The sequence below is a fragment of the Spodoptera frugiperda genome, chromosome 15 (assembly GCF_023101765.2).
Source record: "Spodoptera frugiperda isolate SF20-4 chromosome 15, AGI-APGP_CSIRO_Sfru_2.0, whole genome shotgun sequence".
NCBI classification, from domain to species: Eukaryota; Metazoa; Arthropoda; class Insecta; order Lepidoptera; family Noctuidae; genus Spodoptera; species Spodoptera frugiperda.
Genome location: NC_064226.1, coordinates 1,116,857 through 1,142,430, shown reverse-complemented (window position 1 = coordinate 1,142,430; position 25,574 = coordinate 1,116,857). Strand labels below are relative to the sequence as shown.

Genomic DNA, 25,574 nt, shown 5'->3' with positions numbered 1-25,574 from the left:
CCCTAGCGCAACCACATCAATACAACCACACGATCACCCCATCGGTTCCTGCAGAGCTCAACAAATATCGCGACATTAAAGCAGTGAACTCTACAAATAATATAATTTCGGTAATTACGACGATGTTTACAGCAGCTCGAGTCGGCCACAAATCTTGTGTGTACAGGCACACTGACAGCGCACGAAAAATATCTTTAATTAACGCCCCCGCCCCCTCGCCGCGCGGCCGCCGCCCACCGTCACCAGCTTAAAGAAAGCTAGATATTTAAAGAACCAGTAAAGAAGCTACTTAACAAGAAGTACAAAGTTTTCGGTATTTTTTCCTGGCAAAGTTGTTTCAATTTGAAGTTGGCAACATCGGCGGGTTGTGCAATTAACTTGCTAATTAGATCGGCGATTCATTATCTCATTTACGGATTATGGATGGTGAGTCGAGGCTGTCTGCTCACAGCTCCGACGCCTTTGTTTCTCGTTACTACATACATACATATCGTCACGCCTTTTATCCCCGAAGGGGTAGGCAGAGGTGCACATTATGGCTAATGCCACTGAACAATGTACACCCACTTTTCACAATTTATGTTGTCAGTCCCATATGTGGTGGTGAGCCTATTGCCATATACCGGGCACATTTCCAGGCTACTGAGAAATTTTCGAAAATCCGAAAAAAGCACAGCAATACTTTGCCCGACCCGGGAATCGAACCCGAGACCCCTTGTACGGCAGTCGCACTTGCAACCACTCGACCAACGAGGCAGTTTCTCGTTACTCTACGGGATTATTCACATTCGGACCGTACGAGCCAACAACAGCTTCCATTTTACTTGTCTGACTTCTGCTATAAAAATTCATTACCAAACTGCTGCTGCAGGGAAGTCCCAGCGGACCAGTGCAGAGGATTTGGAGTACCGAAGTCATTTTATATCGGACTTCAGATTGTGTGTGTATAGAAATTCGTGCACAATTTCATATAAAACGTGGGCTATGTGTGAAAGGGAATGTTCGTTAGTTTGTACATTCATGGTTCATTAAAGTTGTATGAAGGTTTCAAAGGCACAAGTTGGACCCTTTCGTATGAACCTGGAGAGTTGAATGGCACGGGTATCGATCTGATGGCAGATTGTAGCTGTACTTGTACTGGCCGCGACGGTGGCCATAATGCAATATGGGAGAATGCAATCGTCTGTGTGCTACAAAACCCCTTGTGACAACTGTATTGTTGAACTTTGACTATCATAAACAAGAGTTACTATCGCACTCAGAGACATTTAATGATTACTTAAGCCTTTAACTGCCATTAGAAAACTGTTGAAGGCAAATCCTCCACTAACGTAGGCCACCGGTGACCTACGTGGCAGTTAACGTGTTAAGTTATTCCCTAGTAGCGATTTTGTATCGGAAACAATTGCTAAGGACTGGGCTAAGTAACCATTAAATGACTCTTCATACGACGGTTAAACTACGACCTGTAAACTCCATACTGTAGAGCCCTAAATGACACATGAGACATCAAATGATCAATACAGGCACGTATTAATAATGAATCAATCACTAGACAATTACAAGATACCTACATACACACGCTTATTAGGGAAAACGTCGATTAACTCGCGGATTAACCTCACCACCGCCCCTTTAATTACTAAAATTAACGCCCACACACACACACACACACACAGACAATGTGATGACGCACTAATCATTATCGCCAAGTTAAAATGAACCCTTATAACGATAAAATAAGATTTACTATTTCTTTTATCACTAACAATAATAAAAGGGACGGATATTCGTGAATATTCCCTTTATTAACTAGATTGATAAGTATTGTGTCGTGTCATTCTAAATTTCAGTTAAGAAAATGAATAGTGGTGCTGAACCGTGACTGGTGTGACGTTAAAATAATAACTAGACGTCAAGAGGTCATTCACCCCGGTGTTGAACTCGGTTCAGTGACAAAATACGTTTTATAACTGAAGTTGATGAGGTTTTTTATTTCATAGTGTAACGACTATGGTAGCTGGTAACACCAGTCTCTGATTGCTGGAAATTGAAAATGTATGCAGTCAATTTATATGGCAATGTGGTTTAACTAACGTGATAATTTCAGAACACATCATAGTTCTGCTTTACAAATTATGTTTATTGAAACAATGTATGCACGCAACATGCAATGAGTGAGCCGTGTAGTGGGCTCAATTCACGCACGGAGCAACTCTTTGTGTGATTCAAAAATAGTTTTTTTGGGTCTGGGTGTCATGTGTATATGAAATTTGTATATTTTATAAATGCACCCACGACACCGAAAATCCTAGAGTGAGGCAATGTTCTTTAAAAAAAAAGATAAAGAACATGTAATGAACAAAACAACACTAGCAATAACAGAGTTGTACAAAATAATCCACTATACTTAAACTTCAAGACAAATTATCCAATTACTCAAATAGCATGATCACGCTTCAAAGGTTAGACATCAGAGAATACAGGGAAGAAGTTGCGAAAATTGTTCAATCCCTTCAGCAAGCCGCGGCCATTGGTGATCAGCTGACAAGAATGTATTGTGTGTCCTCAGGGCTACACCAGGGACCCGCGGTAACAAAGCCCGTTAGGGTCGAGCACACAATCGTGGCCAACCATTTTTCTTTGCTATAAATACATTTAAGAAGGTCATGCAAAATCTTTGCTCACAAATCACCGACATAACAATATTTTTCTATGTTATTTTTATCCTTCTTAAGGTTGGGAGATTATCTAAAAATACACCATGAAGTTTATGAACATTTTAATGTATTTAGATTAGCCCCATTAATTGCTTAAATAAGAAACTAAAGACAGACAAAGGAACTGAATATGAAGATGTTTGAACATCCACCACTAAACGATAACTTATTCCCAAATTCACACGCAAAAAAAAACTGGAAAGTAACCAAAATCAAAATTCAGGTTGAAAGCTATGAAAAAGGTCAAAGTTATTCAATAACCATTTACAAGACATTTTCCTACAATCTAACAGAAAGCCTGCCCTTCATACGTAACCCTAGTCAATTCGCATCGAGCTGATCTCCCGTGAACATAGCCGGCCTCTTTGTAAGCCGCTCTCTCCGGAAAATCGTCCTTGTGTGATTTGTGGCCCGACTATTATCGTCAAGGACTCCCAGTTTTCTTCGATCCTTTTTATGTCAAATAATGACAAACTAGCATACAATGGCGGACAGGTATTTTGTCGGAGCGCTGCGGGTCCCTTGTGTCCTCGTCGTGCGAATAATTGAGGGTAAATGCTGTGCGCGCAGAGATTTACTTTGTTATAAGCGTCGCGTCGCCGGGTTGTTCGACCATCGGTGTTTAATACGTCGCCGTCGTTAGTTCACAGGCACGTATCTGTTTGTATTTGTAAAATATTGTAACAATACATTTCATCGACTCTTTGTTGTCTTCGCCCCTATTGACACAACGTAATTGTCCAATTATAACTAAGAAAAATATTTATAAAATAATCACTTTGTATTATTTCTTCGAACAAAAACTCTAAGAGTTCTCACAAAAGTTATTCTTCACGAACTCAAAATATACATCCTTCCAAGTCTTTAACTTTTAGGATTTTACAACAAAAGCCTTCTTGGATTTTAACTCAACAGTGAAAATAAATGAATGGATATCAATTTTCAACGTTAGGTTTTTTCGCCCTTTAAATTAAATTAAGTCGAAATGTAAAAATAGAATTTAATTTCTTGTCCAAAATTCTGAGGGACTGTCATTAAAATTAGAAAAGGAGTTCCATCAATTAGAACACTGGAAATACTAATAATTTACTTTTAAATTTAAACAAAAAAGTTCAATTAAGTATTGAATAGAATACTTTCGGCCGTAGGCAGTTGAAATAAATGATTTGACTTTGAGTATAGAACACGAACTCACTGAGAAACAGAATGAATGTATGGTAGTCACCTTTTCCCCTGTAACAAACCTAAGTATATGTTATGTGTGTGTGGGTAGTGTGTAATGGTAACAACAGCCATCACAAACACTATAACGGAGATTATCGTAAATCTTTATCATACTTTACTATCTTAGTTTAACCACAGACATACTGGAGGTCCATAGAACATAATGCTTAGAAGTAATGTGTGGGAAACACCTACGTTTAATCCTATAAACAAGGATCACAGAACAAATAAATGCAGATATGACTCACTCTTATTTAGTAATCGTCATGATGCACCTCCTATTGTAGTGAGACATACCAAATTAACTAAAAATCACTGTTTACTCACGTCGCTCTGTGACTCGAAACTAGTAGAGCTTTTCTCCATTAATGTACCGTAATTTTTAGTTAATGATAATTTTCTTCCAAGAGCTATTAGGTGTATGAAAGGAAATATTGCACACACACAACACAACGCAAACACTCTTTATTGGATTATATTAAAGTAATTACAAATAATGAGATATTTTTATTATATCAACGTGCAACGGGCGGCTTTTCTCCTTTCGTAATTATTGTACGATAAACATTTAATTTTCATTCCAGAGATATACTATTCGCGAAGTACATTGCAATTAATAAATGTTCGGGATTCTATCCGGAGATTATTATTCGCGTCCAAGTATTTAATGGAACCTTGAACGGGCATTAAAGGAAGCTTACGGTGAGTAAAGCCTGGCGCCGGTAGATAACGTAAACTTTGATAATGTCCCCGATAACTTCAAAGTTAACTTAATGTGATGGCACTGGAATAACTTCATTCTATAGAAATGATGTCAAACGAATGGCACATTACTTTGACAACATAAAATATTCAGCGAAACAATTATGTTGAAACTGTGAATCGATAACACTAATAGACGCGTCACCAGTGACTCCTCGCGGTGGCACAATCAATAGTTTTGTTTAGGGTCAGCTGCGCGCGGACCAGGACACATCAAAGCTACGAATTTCATTTAGCGGACCTTTGTGCGGGTCACTGACGAGCCACATGGCCGTCGCCAGTCCGCGTCTTGCGTGTATTCGGCGGAAAGTTTTCCCATTAATAAACAAGTGGCGCAGTTTGATGTTGTGACGCTTGATGGGATTCTGCATCATTAAAACCCTCATAACTTTCAAACTGCCGGCTGCTTCACTCGACCAACTTCCCCATAACTTATTTAATAGAATTCTACATGGAATTGATCAGCATCGGCGGCATGCGGAGCAGCGGAGATTCCCAAACGGTTCAGTGACGCGGGAAAACGCCTTTCACTGCCTGTGACGTCACAGCTCGCTCCTAGCGCCACCTAACATCTTTATAGCCGCTTCGTCACACTTCCACGTTTACGATTTAATACTAAAATGATATTCTCAAAGTTTACGTATAACGAATTTTGTCGATGTAATCAGTTGAGGTTTATTGTCCTCAGTTTGGCAGTATCCGGCAGTTGGGGCCGCGGCGGGCTGGCTCCGGGGCCCTGGGGCGCTGCCAGTCCGGCCCGTATCTGAAGGTCCCCAAGTTTTTACGATTAGGTAAATTTTATCGAGTTTATTCATAGAGCAGGCCCAGCGCGCCCCACTAGGAAACGCTTTTCAATTTCAACAAGGATCGCCCTTTCTATCGGCGCGGTGAGGAAACTTTGGAGATAAAACAATTTTTGGCCGGCTGAGCATCAATTTCGCGTTTTATTGACCATTTTAGAGCTGTGCTCGGCAAAATTTGAACATGAAACCCTTATCGCTCGAGTGTTTTGTCGTTACGACAAATAAAACCGATGAATATGAAAAGGCTGAATAATATTTTCGTGCGTTATTTTTTTGGATATTCATGTATTATGTGATGAAACGAAGGACACTCTCAGTGCGAACTGTCGCCCACGATATATCACTATGAATAATTCTTTTTGTACATAGGATGCGAGCGTGCCAGTACAAGTAGGCAGCGGAATGGATTCACTGCGATAATGTAATGCCGACATATTGCTGGTTTATGAATTTATTTAGAAACAAATATTCTTCGCGCATAAGTTATTTCTTTGTGCCACTAAAGGGAACCCGATATGAACTCATAAGGAAAGTGATCCGAATTTATTGTCAAACGAAAGGAAAATCAATCAACAAAAAGCGAAAGATGACGGCCAGACAAAGGAACTCCTTGGGCTTGCTTCAGGAAAAAGACTGCAAGACAAAGGCTTCTTGTGACATATGTTTATAGGTTGATTAGCCAGGACAAAAGAAGAGGGACTTACACTTTGGAATTTACCATCTAAAGTAATTATAGTATTATCTACAATAAACAACCTGTTGATGTTTGATTTTTGTAGACAGTTGATGTTATGTTAGTTAGCCTAAGTATAAGAATGCGTAATGCAAGCTCCACTCTGGTAGAATGTGAAGACATTTCTAAAGTAACTGATAGTAGAAATAGTTGAAGAATTAGTTCAGTGCCCTTTTAATTAAGAAGCCAATACCAGCCAATAGATAGTCTGATCCGGAGCTGTAGACTACCTAGCGGGTTTACCGGGGCTCCGGCTCGAAAAGCAGGAGTAGGAACGGGGTGGTTTTTAGTCAGTAAGAGTCTGACACTCCCTCTCTCCTCGCCCAAGGCGGGAGAAGTCAATCGATGATTTTCCCCTCTCAAAAAAAAATCCAATAGATAGTAGGCAGATATGGGCTGATGATGATATTAAAGTGCAGCTTACCTGGCGGTACTAGATGCGCCAGCAGCAGCAGGGCAAGGTGCGCAGCGTCGCGTGCGCGCATGTCGCTAGCGGGGCGAGCCCCGCGCGCCCCCCCTGCGCATGCCACTCCCCGGCGCGCGCGCACACCGCGCAATACACACACTCGCACTTACACACGCGCACTACGCACACATCTATGTCCGCACTTCTGGGAGCTACTGGCCACCTGTAAGCAAAGTTGGAAATCAGTTTGTGTTTGTAAACAAATACATATATGTTATAGAAGCAAACATTATATCATTAGTGTAAGTGTGAGATATGCCATCCCTGTTCATTAAAATTGGCCGTTTGTTGTAAGGATATCTATTAAACATTGAGAAACCTTGCCATACCTGCCTAATTCAGAACTAAACTGACGTTGCACAGTGACTAAATAACTTAAAAAAAAGGTTTAATTTAGTTTACAATTTATGTAATTATTTCATAGCAAGTTAATTAAGTATACAAGTTACGTGTACAAAGTATATTCATGAACTAATTACTGATGCTAAAGCTGATCATAAACTAATCATACCTATACAACATATATGTTAACCACTAGATAACGAAACCAACTATCGCAGTCATAACAACACCGACGAATATAACCAAATATCAAAAGAAACACTTCATTACTTAAACATGTAATAAAACCGCGTTAAATAATGAAGTACAATATTATAAGAGTAAAGGAGTTTGAAGAACATCTCAAGGTGAGCCGCGGGAGCCTGTAACCAGCAAGCACCACTTGACTGCGCAGATCACACAACCTTCGCCGTTAATACTTCAATAAGCAGTCCAATAATTCAATCCGATTATCGTTCAACATTATAATCCCATAGTCGTCCCTTACGCCATCTCAGACACATTATAGACAGCCCATTAAATATCAAAGATGTGGCGATGTGACTAGATACAGTCGGCTTTGTATCAAATGCTTGACTGTACAATAGACGAGCTGTCCACCCGCTGGACCGCCGACCTCGCTTGTCTGTCGCTTATACAAAATACGAATTGTATTTTGGCCAAATTATAATTAAAACTTTATGGTATGGTACAATGATACGAAGCGATTACGTATGCGGGGCGTGCCGCCACCAATCAACAGGGATTGTTGCTACGCTGTTTTATGTAATAATTACAGGAATCAGGAAAAGGATTAAAACGGACGAAGAGAACCACGTAACGATTGTTATCACTCAGACAGGTTACATGTAGGTTTTAGTTTCCCGAAATATTTACCCACAAAATATACCTCTTCGCGTGAGACTAGCAGAGCGAACGTTAATAAACAAAAGAGTATCGTAAAACACAAAGTTTAAGTAAAGTTGGTGAGCCGAGTACCGCCGGCGTCGATACAAAGTGTGTGTGTGATCATAAAAGTGTTGGATGTGCAAGTTCGCCGATAAACTGCCACTAATGGTATAAACACTCGTTTTAGTGCTGATAAAAGTGAGTGCTACCTACATAACTACGTGCCTCCTATATATCGAGGCAGGGAGCGAGCTCACGAGAAACTTTGTGAGATATCGGCTATAGGTGAACCGCGAGTCTTGTGAAAAGGTCCCGTATATACATGTTAAACGACCTCACTTGTACAATTTAATAATCCTAATAAACAGTTAAATCTTGTGAAATTTCCACGTGTCTTACTTTAATATAAACAGCAACGTTGCACATTTTCACGCCTCACGTTTCCCACACCTCGGCCCGGCAACAGTGCTGAACTGGTGTCACAGTGCAGTCAACAACAGAAGACCAACTAAATCCATAGCGGAGTGAAACAAAAGCAAGTGCAAACTGCGGCCACAGTCGTCGGTAACAGTTCCGTTTTAGTTTTCATACCGCGCAACAATTTCGATTGGCTTTGGCAGCGCAGCGCGCGAATTAATTTAAACAAGGCACGGATACGAGCCGGTTCGCTTACCCCAAACCTGCGGGAACCGCTTTCAATGGTTCTCGTCACTGCTATATGATGCTTTTGTTACAAAGCAATCAGTGGAGTTTAGCCAAACCACACTTCCATGTTCTGTATGAAAATGGTCGAACATATTGATGGATCGGCTTTTTTTAGTCTTCGAACAAAAATAAGTTCAAAGAGAGCTCGTTACTTATCGATCGAATAAAAAACTTAATGTTCTTCTTTTAACTCGGGTCGTCTTATGAACCTTCTGTGTTATGCTCGGCTGTGGACCAGGGTTTACTATAAGGAAGCCATGTGTATAAATTGCAGCCTCCCAATGATGATAGGTTGCCGAGTTCTTGCCTACCGACTACGTAATAAGCTTTTTCCTTTACTCAAGTTTTTCGTCTTCTAAGAAAAAGGTAAGCAGTTTACAGACAAATACAGTTGCGTAGGTAAATCGTGTGTAGGAGCGGAGTCTCTATTAGTGAGATTATTTTCTTATTTTGTCCGTTGTAGAAACTTTTATTTATATCATATAATCTTTTATTATCGTACAAAAATATTCACTAATCATATTATCAATTTAAATAGACCTTTGGACGTCATACAAGAAGGACACTGACCAGAATTCAACAAACGATTTCGATTTGCTCTGTTCCGTTATTCGGCCGACGTTTAAATCTCCACTAAAAGTGCACCTAACTCCTAAAAGCTGGGTACAATTTGCACAGCCATTATGTTGGCAGAGAGGCGTGGGGTTACTAGTATGTCGGGGTGGCTGGTGGCTGCTGGCGAGTGACGTCACACGAGAAATTAACCATAATATTGATCCGCACTAGCGAATACTGACCACTGTACTGTAGATATAGGTATATTACTTACACTACAACCTGTAAGAAGATACGTGATTTAGAAAAATCAATGAAGCAATAACTGTTAAAAGTTTCACAATAAAGAGCATTCTTAACTACACTCGAGCGCTCGTCGAGTGTAGACAACGTGGGCGTAGTCTAGGAGAAAGGTATGAAAGAGCTACTGCCCGACCAGACTTTCAGCTAATCTTTTTAGATAATTCAGCTGAGCCTACGCTACCCAAGAGATTATTCCAATACGTCTTTACTTTTTCTTCGCGATAAAAAAGGCAACATATTCGTGTCGAAGAAAAGAGCCTATCTCCTAATATCGGGCACAATGCCAAGGTCAGCCGACGACGCTCATATTCAGCAAAAAGGCTGATAACATCGGTGACAACAAGTTCTTACGCAACATGTAACTGTAACAAACAAATAAGAAAACCCATGTCCGTCCACAAGTACAAGTCAAAAAAAGTATTAATATCGCGAGGCCGCGCCTACACCAGTTTACCCCAAAAACAAAAACAACAAAAAATGAGATTACTACGAAACTATAAAAGATGCAGAAACTTCGTCAAGTGAGCTCCCAAACTATGACCCAATAAAGTTGGCGAGAAAAACTCCTCGACTACGGCATACAGTGGTATAGCTAAATATAGCTGTAACGAACATGTCCTGAGTATGAAGGAAGTTTTAGTTTCCTACAGAGCCGTGGTATTAGTGGGATCAATGGATGTGTGGAACTGCTGAGATTATACTCGCCCGATTTGTAAAGATTGCTCTGTTTGGCTTCGGACAAATTAACTTCTACAAAGGACTACCACAGACGTTTCTGTAGATAGAAATACATTTCGATATCTTCGATCATTTTTGTATGGCGACATTATTGTAGACCAACGACGTGACCTCTTTTTTATAGCCCTCAATAAACGAATACGCGAACTAGATGCGAAGACAATTCCCATATTTATGTGTATATGCGAGCAGCCATAACCACACGGCATAAATTTAAAATATTCCAATAGGTAGTACGTTTGAAATAAAACGCACACTTTTGTCACAGTGCGCCAGGCTGCAGCGGAACACATTCGGCTCGTCCCTGACATGATGTACGGCGCGTATTGCACTGTGTGCTCACCTATTTTTTTTCTTACTCGTCTACCTAGTTTTAAAGAACATAGTGACGCCCGCACAGTAAGTCAATGATTTTTTTTCATAGTCTAGAAGAATTAAATAAATCTCCACATTTCTCCGAGTCACAGCCTTTATTAATGACGTTTGCTGAATATCAAACCTCAACATAATATATATTTTCACGAAATGTGTTTTTACGTCAAACTTTATGAAAAATGTGGACAAAAAGCGAACGTTAATGACTTCACTACTTAATTACAAACTAAATGTTCGGCGACATTTCAATAAAAATGTTTTTCGTGTTACTTTATCATTAGACGAAGGAATAATTCTGAGATAACTATTAATTTACTTAATTAGCATTCATCACGAACGTGGCACGCTGACTAAAGAGGGTTTTATACATTGCACATTAATGTGGAAATGTTTAGCAGACATCAATTTTATTTGATTGAAATAAAATGCTTTGATTTAATTACCATTTCAACCGAATGTTATGACAAAAGATTCCTTAAGATTCTGACAAAAATATTCCTTTCATATACATATGTATAAATACTAATGTGTGTTAACGAGCGACATAAAAGTCGCGGCATATAAATGTCCATCACATTAATCGACTTTTACAGCCGTTAGCGCAGCAGGCGTTACATTACACCTCGGTTCCGGATCTCATTGCACACTGACAGTTACTGTTACACTACATGCATGTCACATGCGTGCTGACACTTGCAAACCTTGCGTTATTGGGACAAGCCCGCCACAACCTCCCATACCGCTGCAACTCCTGTAAGCCAGGATCTACAATAGATACAAACATGAAAACACCGGAACACTGAAGTCCGGCGCGTCCTAGGGAAATGAATGACTGTCTTGGATCCCGCAACGAAACAAATCAGAAGATGTTATTAGAGGAGAAGAAAAAGAAAACGATAGTTTCCACTTCCCTCGGACAAAACTTGCGTTAGTCACAGGGGCGAGTTGAGTCACTGCGTTCGCTGTACTGTGTCCGTCAGCGCACACAGCACTTCCATTCGGCCATCCCTTTCATCCCAAACGACGCTTTGATTAAACAATTTCGTTGTGCACCAAAATAAAGTTTTTAATCTTTCGATGTGGCGGATGTGACGTCAGAGAATTGAGGCCAAACAAAGAGACGGAGAGTCGGATGCTGTGGTTCTTTTTTTTTAATTTCGGCGCACTGCGTGCTGTAGTGGTGCAGTGGGTGGTATACCTGATTGCACGTGGCAACGTGTGTGGTGTGATGTTGTGATATCGACGATAACTATTGTTTGGACATCATTTATGTTATTGTTCCTATTCCTAATACTTTTGAGAATAACCTAAGCATCCAAGAATGGTCAGTAAACCAAAGTCATAAGGTCTTCGAATCACAAACTTATTTAGCTACTACTCACACGGAACTCCCACGTTACTGAACACAGATGCATTGATTGGATTTGTTTAACTAACAAAACAGACCCGAGGTGAAGACAATTAGTGCGACTGTCCAGACAAAGTTCCCGTGTTACTTCCACACTGAACTGATAATAAATGTAACGTGCCAACTTCCAACAACTTTTGACAAAATCCACCTTCCCTTATAAACCAGATACCAATTTTTCAAAAAGTTACCTAACGCCATCCTATTAACAATTTCGTAACCATGATTTATCTACAGGCAAAGTCGTTACTGATAAAAATAGCTCCCCACAATTTTCTATCGGTTATGTAATCATTTACAATCTATATAAACCGTACATAATAGATACAATTTCCTAGTAATGTATTACTAAGGACAACGGTACTCCTGTTCCAATATTATTCCTAGTAATATTGTGTAGGTATTAACTACCTAAGAAATAACAATAATATATTTGTAGTATACTAATGACGTAACTCCCTAAACACTAGTGTTTGTGTACTTGATAATAATCAATATGTCTGCGGCCAAAACAAATAGTAACACGATAGCTCAGCGTGTAAGTATTGAGAGATTCTTTGTAAACATTCAATACATTACAGTAATCAGACAATGTATTGGCACAGACAGCTCACGACAACTTCAGAGTGCTGAGCCATGTACTCGAAACAATATTGTCGAAAGTCAGAATAAAAACAAAAGTAAGTAAATGTCGAGCGAACTTTAATATCACATCGCATCGATACAACGCACGCACTCCCGCGAAATATATTAGAGAAATCCTGCGGTTTATGAGCCCATTTTTTCTTGTACAACGTGTGCATACAACTTTGCTCTCACAAAGGTGGCTCTTACAGGCCCATTACGATACCTATAAAGGCCCCATCGCGGCACACAACTCACGGGGGCTGTTCCGCTCCCGAAACTTTGAGACTCTAATGGACATCGATGTTTTCGGATGAAGTGATACCGAACGTAGAGGTGGGAAAACGCGAATTCTTTTATATCGATTCGTCTACGATTTTTTAGCATAAAGCGATCTTTCAAACAAATTTAGAGAAAATGTCATTAAAACGTAAATGCCGCAACATTCGGGCCTTTCAAGAAATTGAATAAATTAAGCTGAATATCCAAATCGTTCACTGAAAACGCTTGTAATTGACAAATCGTCGTAGAAATCGAGGAGTTAATCGAATCCCATTCGATTTGGCATGCTCTCGGAATCGATTCGTAATTTATAGCAGCAGCCCTGACCCGAGCCGTGTGATACCGGCGAGTTGGGCGAGACGATAATTTTTAAAAGTTTCGCCGCCCTTCCTTTGTGGCGACCATCGTATTACAAAATCGCTTTACGCACACAACGGCGCGATGAATCTTTGTCCAAGTTGGGGCACACGACACAAAAACTTGCTCTTTTATAATACTTATGGCGATAATGATTGATCTTCGGTTGTCCGGGACTTTAATAATCGAGTTAAAAACGCGAAATTACTAAAGCTACTAGTGAAAATGACAAGATAAGAAATATCCTCGCGATATTACGGGAGCCTCGATGCCTACGGAGATAAGGGTGCTTACGTCACAAAATAAAAGCCTCCAGACTAAAATTGGCGTCCGTAAAACCAAGGACACTGAGCTTTTAAAGCCGGGCCTCAACGTGAGCTCTAGAACATTTTTTTTGAGTTCTTGTATTTTTGCTTATAAGAGTATCCGGTCAAGTATCAATAGAATTAATTTACCGCCGCGACTCCGTGATATCTTTTTATTGGAGAAAATACCTGCCGCCGCAGATTAATAAAGATTCGTTGAGTTAATACCTTGTAATTCTGGATCCTTTTAGGGCCGCGTCGTAAAACTAAATCTTTTATATCTGGCTACGGGATGTTGTCACGGAAATACTTTACTTTTACCGCAACGTTGTTTGTTTTAGTCGGCGTAAGCAAAGTAATGATGATTGCTTTTCATCGGTAAGAAAATATGTTATTTATCCGATTATAGACTAATATATCAAACAAATTCCGATAACACACGATAAGTACTTGTGCCAAAAATACGCCGATGTCTGTGGGGAACAGGTCGCGGTCGTTACCGTCACTGTTTGAGCTCTATAAAAGCACGTGTAACGCACTTTTTTATTTTGTTTTATTACCTAAAATAAATTGCCTTATATGCTGGGTATTCCCCTCGCGCCATCTAATTTGAACCCCTCACCCGGAAAAGTCAATTTCCACTTATACCTCGATCATACAGCGAGGTAGGTAAGTAGGCGCTCCTACTACGGAGGGGCACAGGAAGACGAACCAATAAAAACGCTCATTTATAATGTGACGTCACTCCTCGGTATACGACTCAATCAACGATGGATCGAGGAGCCTAATCTACTTACTTTACTTACATTTTAATTGCGCCTTATGTTTACATCAATAAAAACCATTTTTGCATAACACAAAATATTTATGCAGTACCTATATTGATATCCTACATGATTATATTCTATAGGTTATTTCACTGCTGAAAATGTATCACTTTTACAAATGATTGGCTTTATGTGCCATTTATAAAATGAAATAACATAACTAGTAATTAACTGGAAATGAACTCTGCAACTATATAGGTATAATATAATATCGAAACATCCTTTGAAATCAACGTTGAATAGTTTTGATAATTTAATAGAATTGAAATATTCGTGACGTTAATATTTATAGTACCTACATAAGTTTGACAACATGGCAATTGTGACAATATAGAGTAGAATACATTGGTCACCATCCCTACTCTTCACACGGGTATCGCAGAACTTGGAAGAGAGCGACATGGGGCAGCAGTGGACGACGTGTGACATTTACTGCTTTCTATGTATTTCTATGAATTTTAATGACACGAAGCAAGCGACGCGTCATCGAGTAGCAGACTTCAATGACGCCCGACCGTGGATCAGTAGTGCTGCTGTTATAGTTCGAAATCATAACTGCAGCGACGTACCAGCGCAGCGTGGCGTGACAATATGAAGCGACAACACGTAACCAACTTCAAACTTATACTTTAAGACTAAAGCTTTGTATTAACTTCATGTGTAAACCTGACATGTAGAGATTATGACAAACCCTCATATTTAGAAGAAGTCCATACTCTAACAGTGAACTCCCACAGATTGTTGTTGTGATAGATCTAAAGTGCATTTATACAATAAAACAAATTGCTATTTCATTCCTGTCAATCAATCTTTGAAACCTCTAGTACGCAATAGCAAGCAATACATCTTCCCACACAAAAGACCCCATAAACAGGGGGTCTAAGAGAACCCTGTTAAAGAATGTTAACTATCCGTAACCGCGGTTTATAAGCCACGCCGTAAACGCGCAAGTTTACGTTTGGTAAAGGAAACAGAAACCACAGGATAGCTTCCGTTACGTAATGTTTTAAAACATTTTAACAGTTGCATGTGGTTAGAAATTAAGTTTTGTAAGTAAGCAGTGTCTATAAATAAATAAAAAATGTTAGTTACACGTGTTATAAAGTCGTTTATTGCTGTAAATATTTACCACGTAAATTAATAAACACCGCAGTGAAATAGGCATCCATCCATATCAAATATAGGAAGCTCAAATGCATTGAACAAATTGTATTAATTTGTGGTACGCCCAACATCCTGCCTCACCGATGATTTTTTTTTATTCCAACTATCAGTTCAGTAATGACCAACGTTCGCAAATATTGTAATTTCATATATGCAGGTACAAATTCAAATATTGATGAAATTCATACAACTAGGTAAATAATACTGAATCCGATAAATAAAATATGCGTAAAACGTTGATGCCGTTTAAAAGGCAATGATTTTCAGATGACCAATCGAATGGCCAAAAGTTTGAGTGTAGCCAGGATTGGCGTATCATAGTGTATTGTGGGGGACAGATAACATTCACAGCCCACTAAATACTAATACTAATATCCAACCAAATTAGTTGAGGTTAATTAACATTTCATAAAATTATATTGCTATCATAGCAACGTTAGCGTTCGCTGCACAACGCGCAAACTCATTTAGAGATAAGTACAACCGATAGACAAGCGATGACTGCGTTTACCATAACTAGGAAGTGTCATCTCGGTAAAATTTTAATAGAATCCTTGGAGAACACACCTATAAACTTTTTGCACCTTCTCACAACAAAAGCTAAGCCCCTCTTCCGCGCTCCTAAGCTAATAACTTTAAACATTAAATCAGCTTTTACGACAAAATTAAACATAAACACTAAAGCATTTTAATTATGGGGCCGGGTTTGAAGAAAGTGCCGCCTCCACGGTATCTCGATCCTTTGACTAAGATAACAGCTGAGAGGATGCTCAGCAGTGTACTCGGCTCAATTTACTTTGTGTACATTTGAATTTATTTGTCAGTTCACTTCGTCACCGGCTCTTTTTGTCTCGTCTAAATTCTACAAGGATTTTGACCTTTCGAGTATAGAGCTATAATTAATTAACCCTGTGATTAACCCTATGACTTCGTTGACTCTGGTACCCTCCGTCTAAATATATCTTTTTTGTAACAGATTTTTTTCAATAATGTTAAATGTTATGTCAGCATCATGTGAAACATTATTGCGCAGTTATTGTTTACGTAAATATTCGATTTGTCAAACAAAGCTTCAATAAAGTGCGTCTCGTAACTGCGTAGACAAATAAACAAATAAAAAATATATGTATCTGTAATAATAATATTCTCAATAAGTATCTATTTATAATGTGAATTCATTCAAATTCAAAGTGAAAAGATACTGTGAAGCCTCATTATCACGTGTAAATAAAATGTAGAAAAGATATTATATTGTATTCACAACTCGTTTGGATAGTAAATAATTCATCTATATTTAACGAGAACTTAGAAGGATTTTTAAATACCATCTCAGTATTATTCTATTATCACTTTTGATATATTTTATAATGTTTAATTATGGTTAGAAGATGCAAACAACATGTACCAATATCTTCGTCTGCAAAGCGGTGTGAAATCAATAAAGTACCAATTTGTTAGTTTAAATTAATTACCAGTAACGAACCTAATATTTCACTGTACCGAGTCCGACATAGCGGCAGGTCGCAAGGGCTCTATAAAAATATGCGCGAACAAAAAACGTTATTAAACAAATTGCTGTGAACTGAAATAAATTAGTCGTAGAGCCCCGACGAGACGCATTTGTTTGAAGTTTTCATAGAAAACACGTAGCACGGCTAATAACTGTGACTAATGATGCTTTATAATGTCTCGGGAACGTGTTTCTGTTCTACAAATCATCGATGCCAATGAAACTATCTTTTACGTTACGTTACGGAAAGTAGAAAGAGAATTTTTCCCCGAAACGAGATCCGAACAAAAAGGTTCGTTGGAAAATCAAACAGAAGAACACAATTAGTACTTAGTTCGGGATTGAGAGAACATACGTGGCCGGATTGAAAAGTTCCTGCCTTACAACAACAACAAAGTAAAAGGATCACTCAAGTATTATTATTATTTTCTTGACGTAATCTCCACTCAGCTTTCACGATCCTTAAATACTTCTTGTGTATTGTAAAATATCACATATTCATATTCATAAAATGGCACATTCATAACAGTAATATATTTCTTAAAAGAAATGTGTTAAAAATGTAATGGAGATGTGTTGAGACTTACTACAAATCGATTTAAACGCTAGGCGAGACGGTAATTCGATACGACAAACACCGCTCGAGCGCCCCACTCGAGCGAGCCGAGCCCGTGGTATTGCCGGCATTATCCTCACTTTCCTTAAATACTTCTCGTAAATACGTATGTAGTGTAATAGCAAAGTTTATTGTTTCTCTCGCTACTAAGTAATCCGCAAGGTTATGACTTCCCTAATATCCTAAAACACTAGCTATCAAGAGCACTACGGTGATGAATTGCCTCCTCGCCTCCTCTTTAAAGGATGTATCTACTCGTATATCCAATGATTAGATTGTTATGTTTACGTAGTTTAGATTCTGGAATACCTGGAATGCCTAAAATGGTAATGTATCAGTTTCTCATAATAGATGAAAACCTTAGAAGCCTCCTATGTAAGCGTCCACTAAGATGTGAATCACAAAAAATAATAAACTAAATTCCATTCCGTACATTCCGTAAGGATTCCATTTTCCAGTGGTTATTTCATTGTTATAGTACTAGTTTCTGTATGCAGCTTGAAACATATTTGGTGCTTCAGAACTTATAAATTAAATTCTATGTAACATTTTCAAATTAATATTGCTAGAGTACTCATAGTTGCTATTAAATACAGCGCAGCTCAAAACATAATTAATTTATGATAAAAATAATACAATTACTCACACTCTGACGACGTAATCTAATTTGTAACCCACATTAAACTGTACGCTGTGAAGTTTTCAATCGTCGAGTAGATGTTTGCTTTAATAATGTATATGTATTCAGTCCTTGGCTCGAATTTAAATGTACTCCAAAGATAACACAGGTCGAGGAGTCAGCTGCCGGCTGTGGACTGGGTAAAGGATAATTAATTCCAACGGCAGAGGACGATTGACTAGCCACCACTCATTACTTATGTAATTGCAACCCTTTACTCAACATCTAATGTAGTCCTACTCACTCAGTACACGACGAAACTAAGAGCTATTTCATGTCTCACTCAAAACTTCAATGGCTTCCCATTATATGTTAGCTAAAGTAAACTAGAAATTAGTTTTGTTCTATTTCATTTTACGTGGGCTTTATAAGAATAATAAATAGAAAAGATAGCCCATCCATCTAAAATTTGATAGCTTTAATGCATAACATCCATCATTTAAGTTGTAAAATATCACGTTCCCTTAATTTAATCGCTAAATACAACAATGGAGAAAGCGCGACCCCTCTCGCACGCTAATTTAAAGCAACTCTCTCTAAAATTAAACTGAAACTAAATTACCATTTAAAACAAATGACCAACTACACGAATACCTTTGAAAGCGCCAAAACCCATAAAACATTCAGAGGAAGGTATAAAAATAACGTGAACAGTGGCGCGCCCTATGCACACTCGACTAAATTAATTACAATTGTATTCATGGCGGCTGTAATAAAGGGTGTAAGGGCCGAAACACTCGCGTTACACTCACAATTGCCCTCCTGCTCGGATTTACACCTACATTTGGAACAGGAGCCACTCGTGACCGCCACTTTAATTAAACCTTATAGTGTGTCCACAAATATTAGTGAAATAAATAGTCGAGCACACTGGTCGCTAACTGACTAGTGTCTGTCATGACGCGACAACATATCACTTACTGTGTACATATTTAACTAATAACATTACACAATGAACTTGTGACACTACAAGCTGTCTAATACAATGTATTGATTTCAACAAATACGTAAAGCCGTGACAACATAGTGTACACACCGCGCCCTAAGAGCGATCCAGTGTTTAGCCTTTCAATTAACTACATGTTTGAGGGCGCAAATATCGAAAATCGATAATAACCATTAATATTAAGCAGCAACGTAAATGAAATAACATTTAATTTTATAAAACGGCAATTATTTTTCAATAATCTAAAGCGATTTCATAAAATGGGTTTATTTTGGTGGAGTTTTTAAAATAGCATTAATAATAACTTGGATTTTGTGACGAAGGTAATATGAAAAATGTGCGCACTGCTGGGAGGTCTCCGAAGTAATTTTGATTTATTTAACCAATTATTTTTTAGCAGAGCCTAGGATAAAAATGTCCTATTATTAGCTTAGTTCAGTGACATCGAACAATACTAAAAAAACTTGCCTATTTAGTCGAATTACTAGACGAATGTGAGCACCCTCAATAACTCCTAAAGAGGTTTAATCCAAGCGTTAAATAGCTCAATAAGATAACAGTAAAAAGTGTGCAGTAAACCAAGTTAATGGCCGCCATTAATTAAGCCGAGCAGTAATCAGTCCGGACTATAAATAGTTTAAAATCTATGTTTCGGATTAGCCGTAAGACGTCGAGATGCACAGCCATGCATCGTGCACTCGTACGACAATTGCCAACGATTGCCAACAATGGGCAACAATGAGCAACAACGAGCAATTCACTACAAATGTTAATTACCGTAGCGTGGCTGCGGAATTTCCTGCAATTTGACTGAATTCAGGCGGTCGTGTCACCCGCCGAGAATTTCACAAGGAGAAAATAAATTTGTATTTAGAGACTATTGTGTCAAATGAGTCTCAACCAGAGAATGCTGAATATTTAACACTCAGAATGCTCAGTAAATATAGGTCTAGTGCCAATAGTTACATAACTCTTAATACTATATTCTATTGTAGTTTGGTGACGCGTGTCTCGGACCATTTCAAGCCGCGTTAAGAAAGTACGCCTTTTGTTAGAGCTTTTAATAAAAATCTTTAATCTTTCTCAGTAATTTATCACTCTGAAACGACGCGTCGTATTTTCTAAATCCGATAGTTTCAAACTCAATCCGAACCAAATTATCGCTTTCTTACTTAAAGACTCTTTAACAGCCTCAAAGTCAAAGTATTTCAAGTTAATTAAGAACATAAAATTAATCTCGGGGAATACTTTTGGGTTGTTGAGAATGAGACAATAAGACAAACATAGGGGTAATTAGTTTAATAAATCAGACGACGCTACAGAGTGACGGACGTACAGAAATACCGACAATGATTTATACAGCTCTAACTAGCGGGGACCGAATATCTGCTATAAATAGAGACGAGTAATATCTTCACGCGGATACATCGGCGCCGTAACAACTATTGTGATGATTCGATGACTGTACATCACTATTTTTGTACAAACTACAAGCAAACAACCAAAATAAATATTTCACTTTGTCAAAATACAGCTATAAATAAATAAACTGACTGCACGTTTGGTGCGGTGGCTGGACAGCCGACTGCTGTGCAATGTGTAGCGGGTTCGATTTTCCCACGGGGCAACTCTGTGTGATCCACAAATTGTTGTTTCGGGTCTGGGTGTTATTTGTATGTTAACTTGTATGTTTGTAAACGCACCCACGACACAGGAAAATAAACTAGTGTTAGATGACGTTAAAATAAATAAAAAATAGAACTTGAAAAATTAATACTCCTAGCTTTAACTTATAAAACTCTCAACTCGAGAAAAATAGTAAAACTAAACTAAACTAAACGAATATCTTTACCCTTTGAGTTAAAAACGTGAAGTTAATGACTTTAACTCGTCTTTAGTCGTCGCTAATCTCAAGATAATGGAGCAGCTGTAATATCATCAAATTATACAACTTTTTAATTAGGACGCCATTGGATTTTACAGCGAACAAACAAACGGGTGTTGCCCAATGGAGTTAGGTAACTGGACCCTTAGTACGAGTTTGCTTTACGTTGAACGAAAACGAAACGAGAGCGCGATCGGCGCTCTGATTGGTTGGTATTTTTGCACCGGCCAATCATAGCCCCGAACGCGCTCTCGTTTCTATTACTTTAAACGTAAAGCAAACTCGTAGTAAGGGTACTGGACTCGGTATCGAAGCGATTGCATTATCTTAATGCTAATGAAAAATTTAGGGACGACCCAATATCCCCAAGTTCAGCATCGGAGCCACTTAGTAAAAGTATTTGGTGTAATTTCGACAGAGACGGACAGTTCATTTAAACAAATCAAAAACTTTCCCATTTAATGTAGTGTCCCGTTTTTAGGTCAGTGTCTTTGGGAAAAAGATTATAAAGAATCGTGTTATTAAGTGGTTCCAGTTTCCCTTTTCTTGTTTGCATACATACATGATTTATTTAAGTAGACAGAGGTACACATATACAACAACAAAATTTCGAACATACAATTCGAATATTCAAGAAAGTTTCTTTGGGAAAGTTATTTGTAATCATGAGTACAATCACGTATTTAAATATTCTTCACTGATTACTAGTCACCCTGTACAATGTAAAATCCCACATTTATGTATAGATATGATATGAGTGTCTTATGGTCATTTTCACTAATCACTCCTAAACTGTCACTTAGCTAAAAGCCACTTAGCGTGACGGCTACGTCAAACAAACACCTAAATTAACCCCGTACTTGTACTGTTAAGTGTCACTTTTAGATTAGTCAAAACAAAAAATTCTATAATTTAATTTTGAAATGACAGATTGGTATAAACGGGTGTTGTAGTGGTAGTATAGATGAGTTCAAGCACAATTATTTACAAACTCCATATTATTTTCGAATACCGAAAATGGCCCTTATAATACTTTGCCCAAATTCTGGAATATTGGAGAATGTATATAAAAAATATTATCTACATTTCCTTGTATGAGTTTTGAATGCATGTACAGTCAGTAGCAGAGAAAGGTATTCGTGTCGTTTACTCTAAAAATAAGTCGACTATTAACCGCACATCGTTTGTACCGCGCGAACACTTCATTTGCGTCGCCTGCGCATTTAATTGCTTTATAAATATCTCACACACTCACACCGACACTAAGTTTAAACGCACTACAACTTATTCTAAAAAAATGTGCATGTAATTAGCAGAGAGCAATGACAATGAAAAATGAACGTAAAATATTTGGAGATACAGTTTGTTTTTACTTCTTAATCTTCAGCTATTTCGTTTTTGTCTAATAATGCTTAATTGTCCGCCAACATAATTCCCTGCTTCTAGCTACTTACTGTAAATGGATCGCGTAATAACGAAAACTATAGGCCAGCTCCCGCATCCAATCTCTTTTTTCACAACAAAAGCCAGCTACTTTACTATATTTCTTTTATAAAAAATCTTTGAAGTCCACGAGTGCCAATAAGTAGTATCTTAAGCCTGTTTCCACGGAGACAGCAAAATGAAAGACGATTGGAGTGTTTTTTACTCTACAATATTCCACTGAGACTATTGTTTGAAACACAAAATAAAAGGTTCAAGTGATTCGCGAATAACATTAAATTGAAAAGTAATTGGTATTGTTAGATCATCCACAGCTACAGCAATATGCGAGATGCATATAACATACATTAGAACATCCAATAATTCTCTCACGAAACAAAAGCTTATGCTAGATTCTACTCAATACAAAGATACTTAATTACACAGTGGCAGCACACAAAAACCGCCTTTATTGTTCACGAAATAGGGTCGAGAGGTTACGAGGTAATATGTGCAGTTGCAGAGGCTTAATGAGTACAATCAAAATGAGGCGTGCAGCGATCCAGCGCTTGTTATTGCTCTCATACTTTGTACTGAAGCGCTTTTCGCTTTAAGATCGCTGTTATTGAATAACATTTTCATAAAGGTAGGCCATAAAGTGGGTAATAGAGATATATCATGGCGGACGCCTGAGTCCACAGATTATGTCGCTTTTATAACTGCTCCAGTACTCAGCTAAAATAAAATAATACAACCTTCTTTGGTTAATGTTACGGAAAAATTATATCAATATTATTTTATGTGGGTAAAAAGTAGGCTGAGTCTCACTTTAATGAGAGGCAATGCGTTATATGGATTACATGAGTACTCGTATTTAATAAATTCATTAAATATGTATTCCTCATTATCCTGATTGTGACCCATCTGGTTGATTCACAGTGGGTTATCAGGAGATCTTGTATTTATACACACATACATAGTACATACACAGGTACCTAATAAGCTGTTTTCCTTGTTTCATAGACAGAACATACAACTAACTATAGTACATAGACAGTATATTACATGATTCCCGTACAAGTACCATCCTGCTACGTAATTTACTTCTGTATACCTACATTATTCATCAGATCCTACTTCATTGTAATTACACTAAGTAGGCAGTACCGTTTCTACGGATGAGGTTTTACTTGCTTGACCTCTTTTTATTAGACCTCTATTGAACTGTGATGAAGAACTTAAATACATACTGGCAAATTAGCATGTCTTGGAACAGTCAATTACTCCCCAAAGGAAGTGTGGCTATTTGACAAATATTTTAAAACCTCGTATACCACATTAACAGCTTATAAGAGGCCATTGCTGATCAAAGGCCTCTTCTTGCACAGAGAAGGTTTGAGCATTAATCACCACACTTACTCAATACGGGTTGGCGATTTCAAACTTATACCTAATACAAATTATAAACCCATGTTTGCTCAATATGTTTGTTTTTGTATACCGCTTAACTACCCAAAATTAACACCCTTGATCAGCAGTTACATTTGCAACTACTTGATCGAGGAAACAGTCTTCATCAACTTTTACATGAACATGAACGAAACTTTATCACACTAATCATATAAATGTCAAAGTTTATTTGTTTCGATGTTTGTCCGTCAAACATGCTGAAACTACTGAACGGGTTTTGATGAAATTTGGTATACAGACAGGGTATGAGCTGACTTGGGTGAAAGGATCTTATCTTATCCCACGAGGACATGGGCAAAAGCTAGTTATAACATATTATATCAAGCGGGAAAAAACACATGTACCTAACTACTAACATAATGTACGTAATGCAAACAGTTACACTGAGATAATTAGATCAAGATAAAACCCCCACACACAGAGCCAGGTAAAGCAAAATCACAAATTGCAAAAACCGAGAATAAATTGCTATAAAATGTGTCACAGAAACCTAGTATCTAACAAAAAAGGTACAAAGTAAATGGCCAAAAACCGACAAAATAACAACACAGTGTATGTGAGAGTTTAAATATAAAATGAAGGAGTTTTATTCGTGTGTCGTAAAGTGAACTGGAACTAGGAGTTGGTCGTTTGTCCTGCAACTTTTTAATGTCGCTCGTAATGAAGTTTGATTGTGTAGGCTACAATGTCGGTGGTGTTGGCGGCGTGATGCGGGCTGCTGGCTCGCGCTACCCATGTACTGCGGTCCGTTACTTATTACCGCCGAAGAAAACTTCGGTGATGTTACTTAGTTTGTTAGAATGTCACATTGACCACAAACCGTCAACGTTTTGCTGTATTTTGTGTAGCTATGTATATGTTTTTAAACAACAATAACATTTACCACATATGGCAGAGTAGTCGACTACTAACTAGTGGAGACTCAGTTACCATCACACAAAAAACAATAACATAAAATACAGATCTCCCAAACATCCGCACAAGAGGTCTTCAAACAGAACATATAGCACGCATATTAATATGCAATGGTAATATGAAACGCCGAAAAACCTTGAGCAGCACTGGCTGACATCAGCCCGGCCAGGGCTGGCACAGCACGGACTCATATAGTATTCATTGAACCGCCGCCGAACAAAGAGGTTCGTACCGAGCAATTTATAACGCCAGCGGTACAACACTAACCCTTGCCGTTTACTCGCGTAAAAGAACGCATTAAAGACGTTTGAGTACCATTGTAGGTAGTAACCATATCGTCTAACACTCAAAGTAACAATAATATCAACCAGTGCACGAAAATATCATCTCAATCAAAAAAGACCTCAAAATCCGGTATCCTCTAATTCAATCATGGCAAGGAAGTACGCTTGAAACCACAAAGAATTAACAATAACCCAGACACAAACCTCAAAACACACTTGAGGAGGCTCGAGTAACGAAATAAGAATAACTGGCACAAAGCCGTAAC

At 38.3% G+C, this 25,574-nt stretch overlaps 1 protein-coding gene across 7 annotated transcripts in view; it reads right to left on the bottom strand.

Annotated features, from left to right (window-relative positions):
* The window catches only part of LOC118277563 (zwei Ig domain protein zig-8-like), a 260,266-nt gene that overhangs the window by 216,624 nt on the left and 18,068 nt on the right, over positions 1-25,574 (bottom strand). For all 7 annotated transcript variants that reach the window (XM_050698542.1, XM_050698538.1, XM_050698540.1 and 4 more), the window contains exon 2: positions 6,667-6,871. In XM_050698542.1, the coding sequence (XP_050554499.1) occupies positions 6,667-6,727 (61 nt within the window). In that variant the 5' untranslated portion in view covers positions 6,728-6,871. The remainder of the gene's footprint in view (positions 1-6,666; positions 6,872-25,574) is intronic.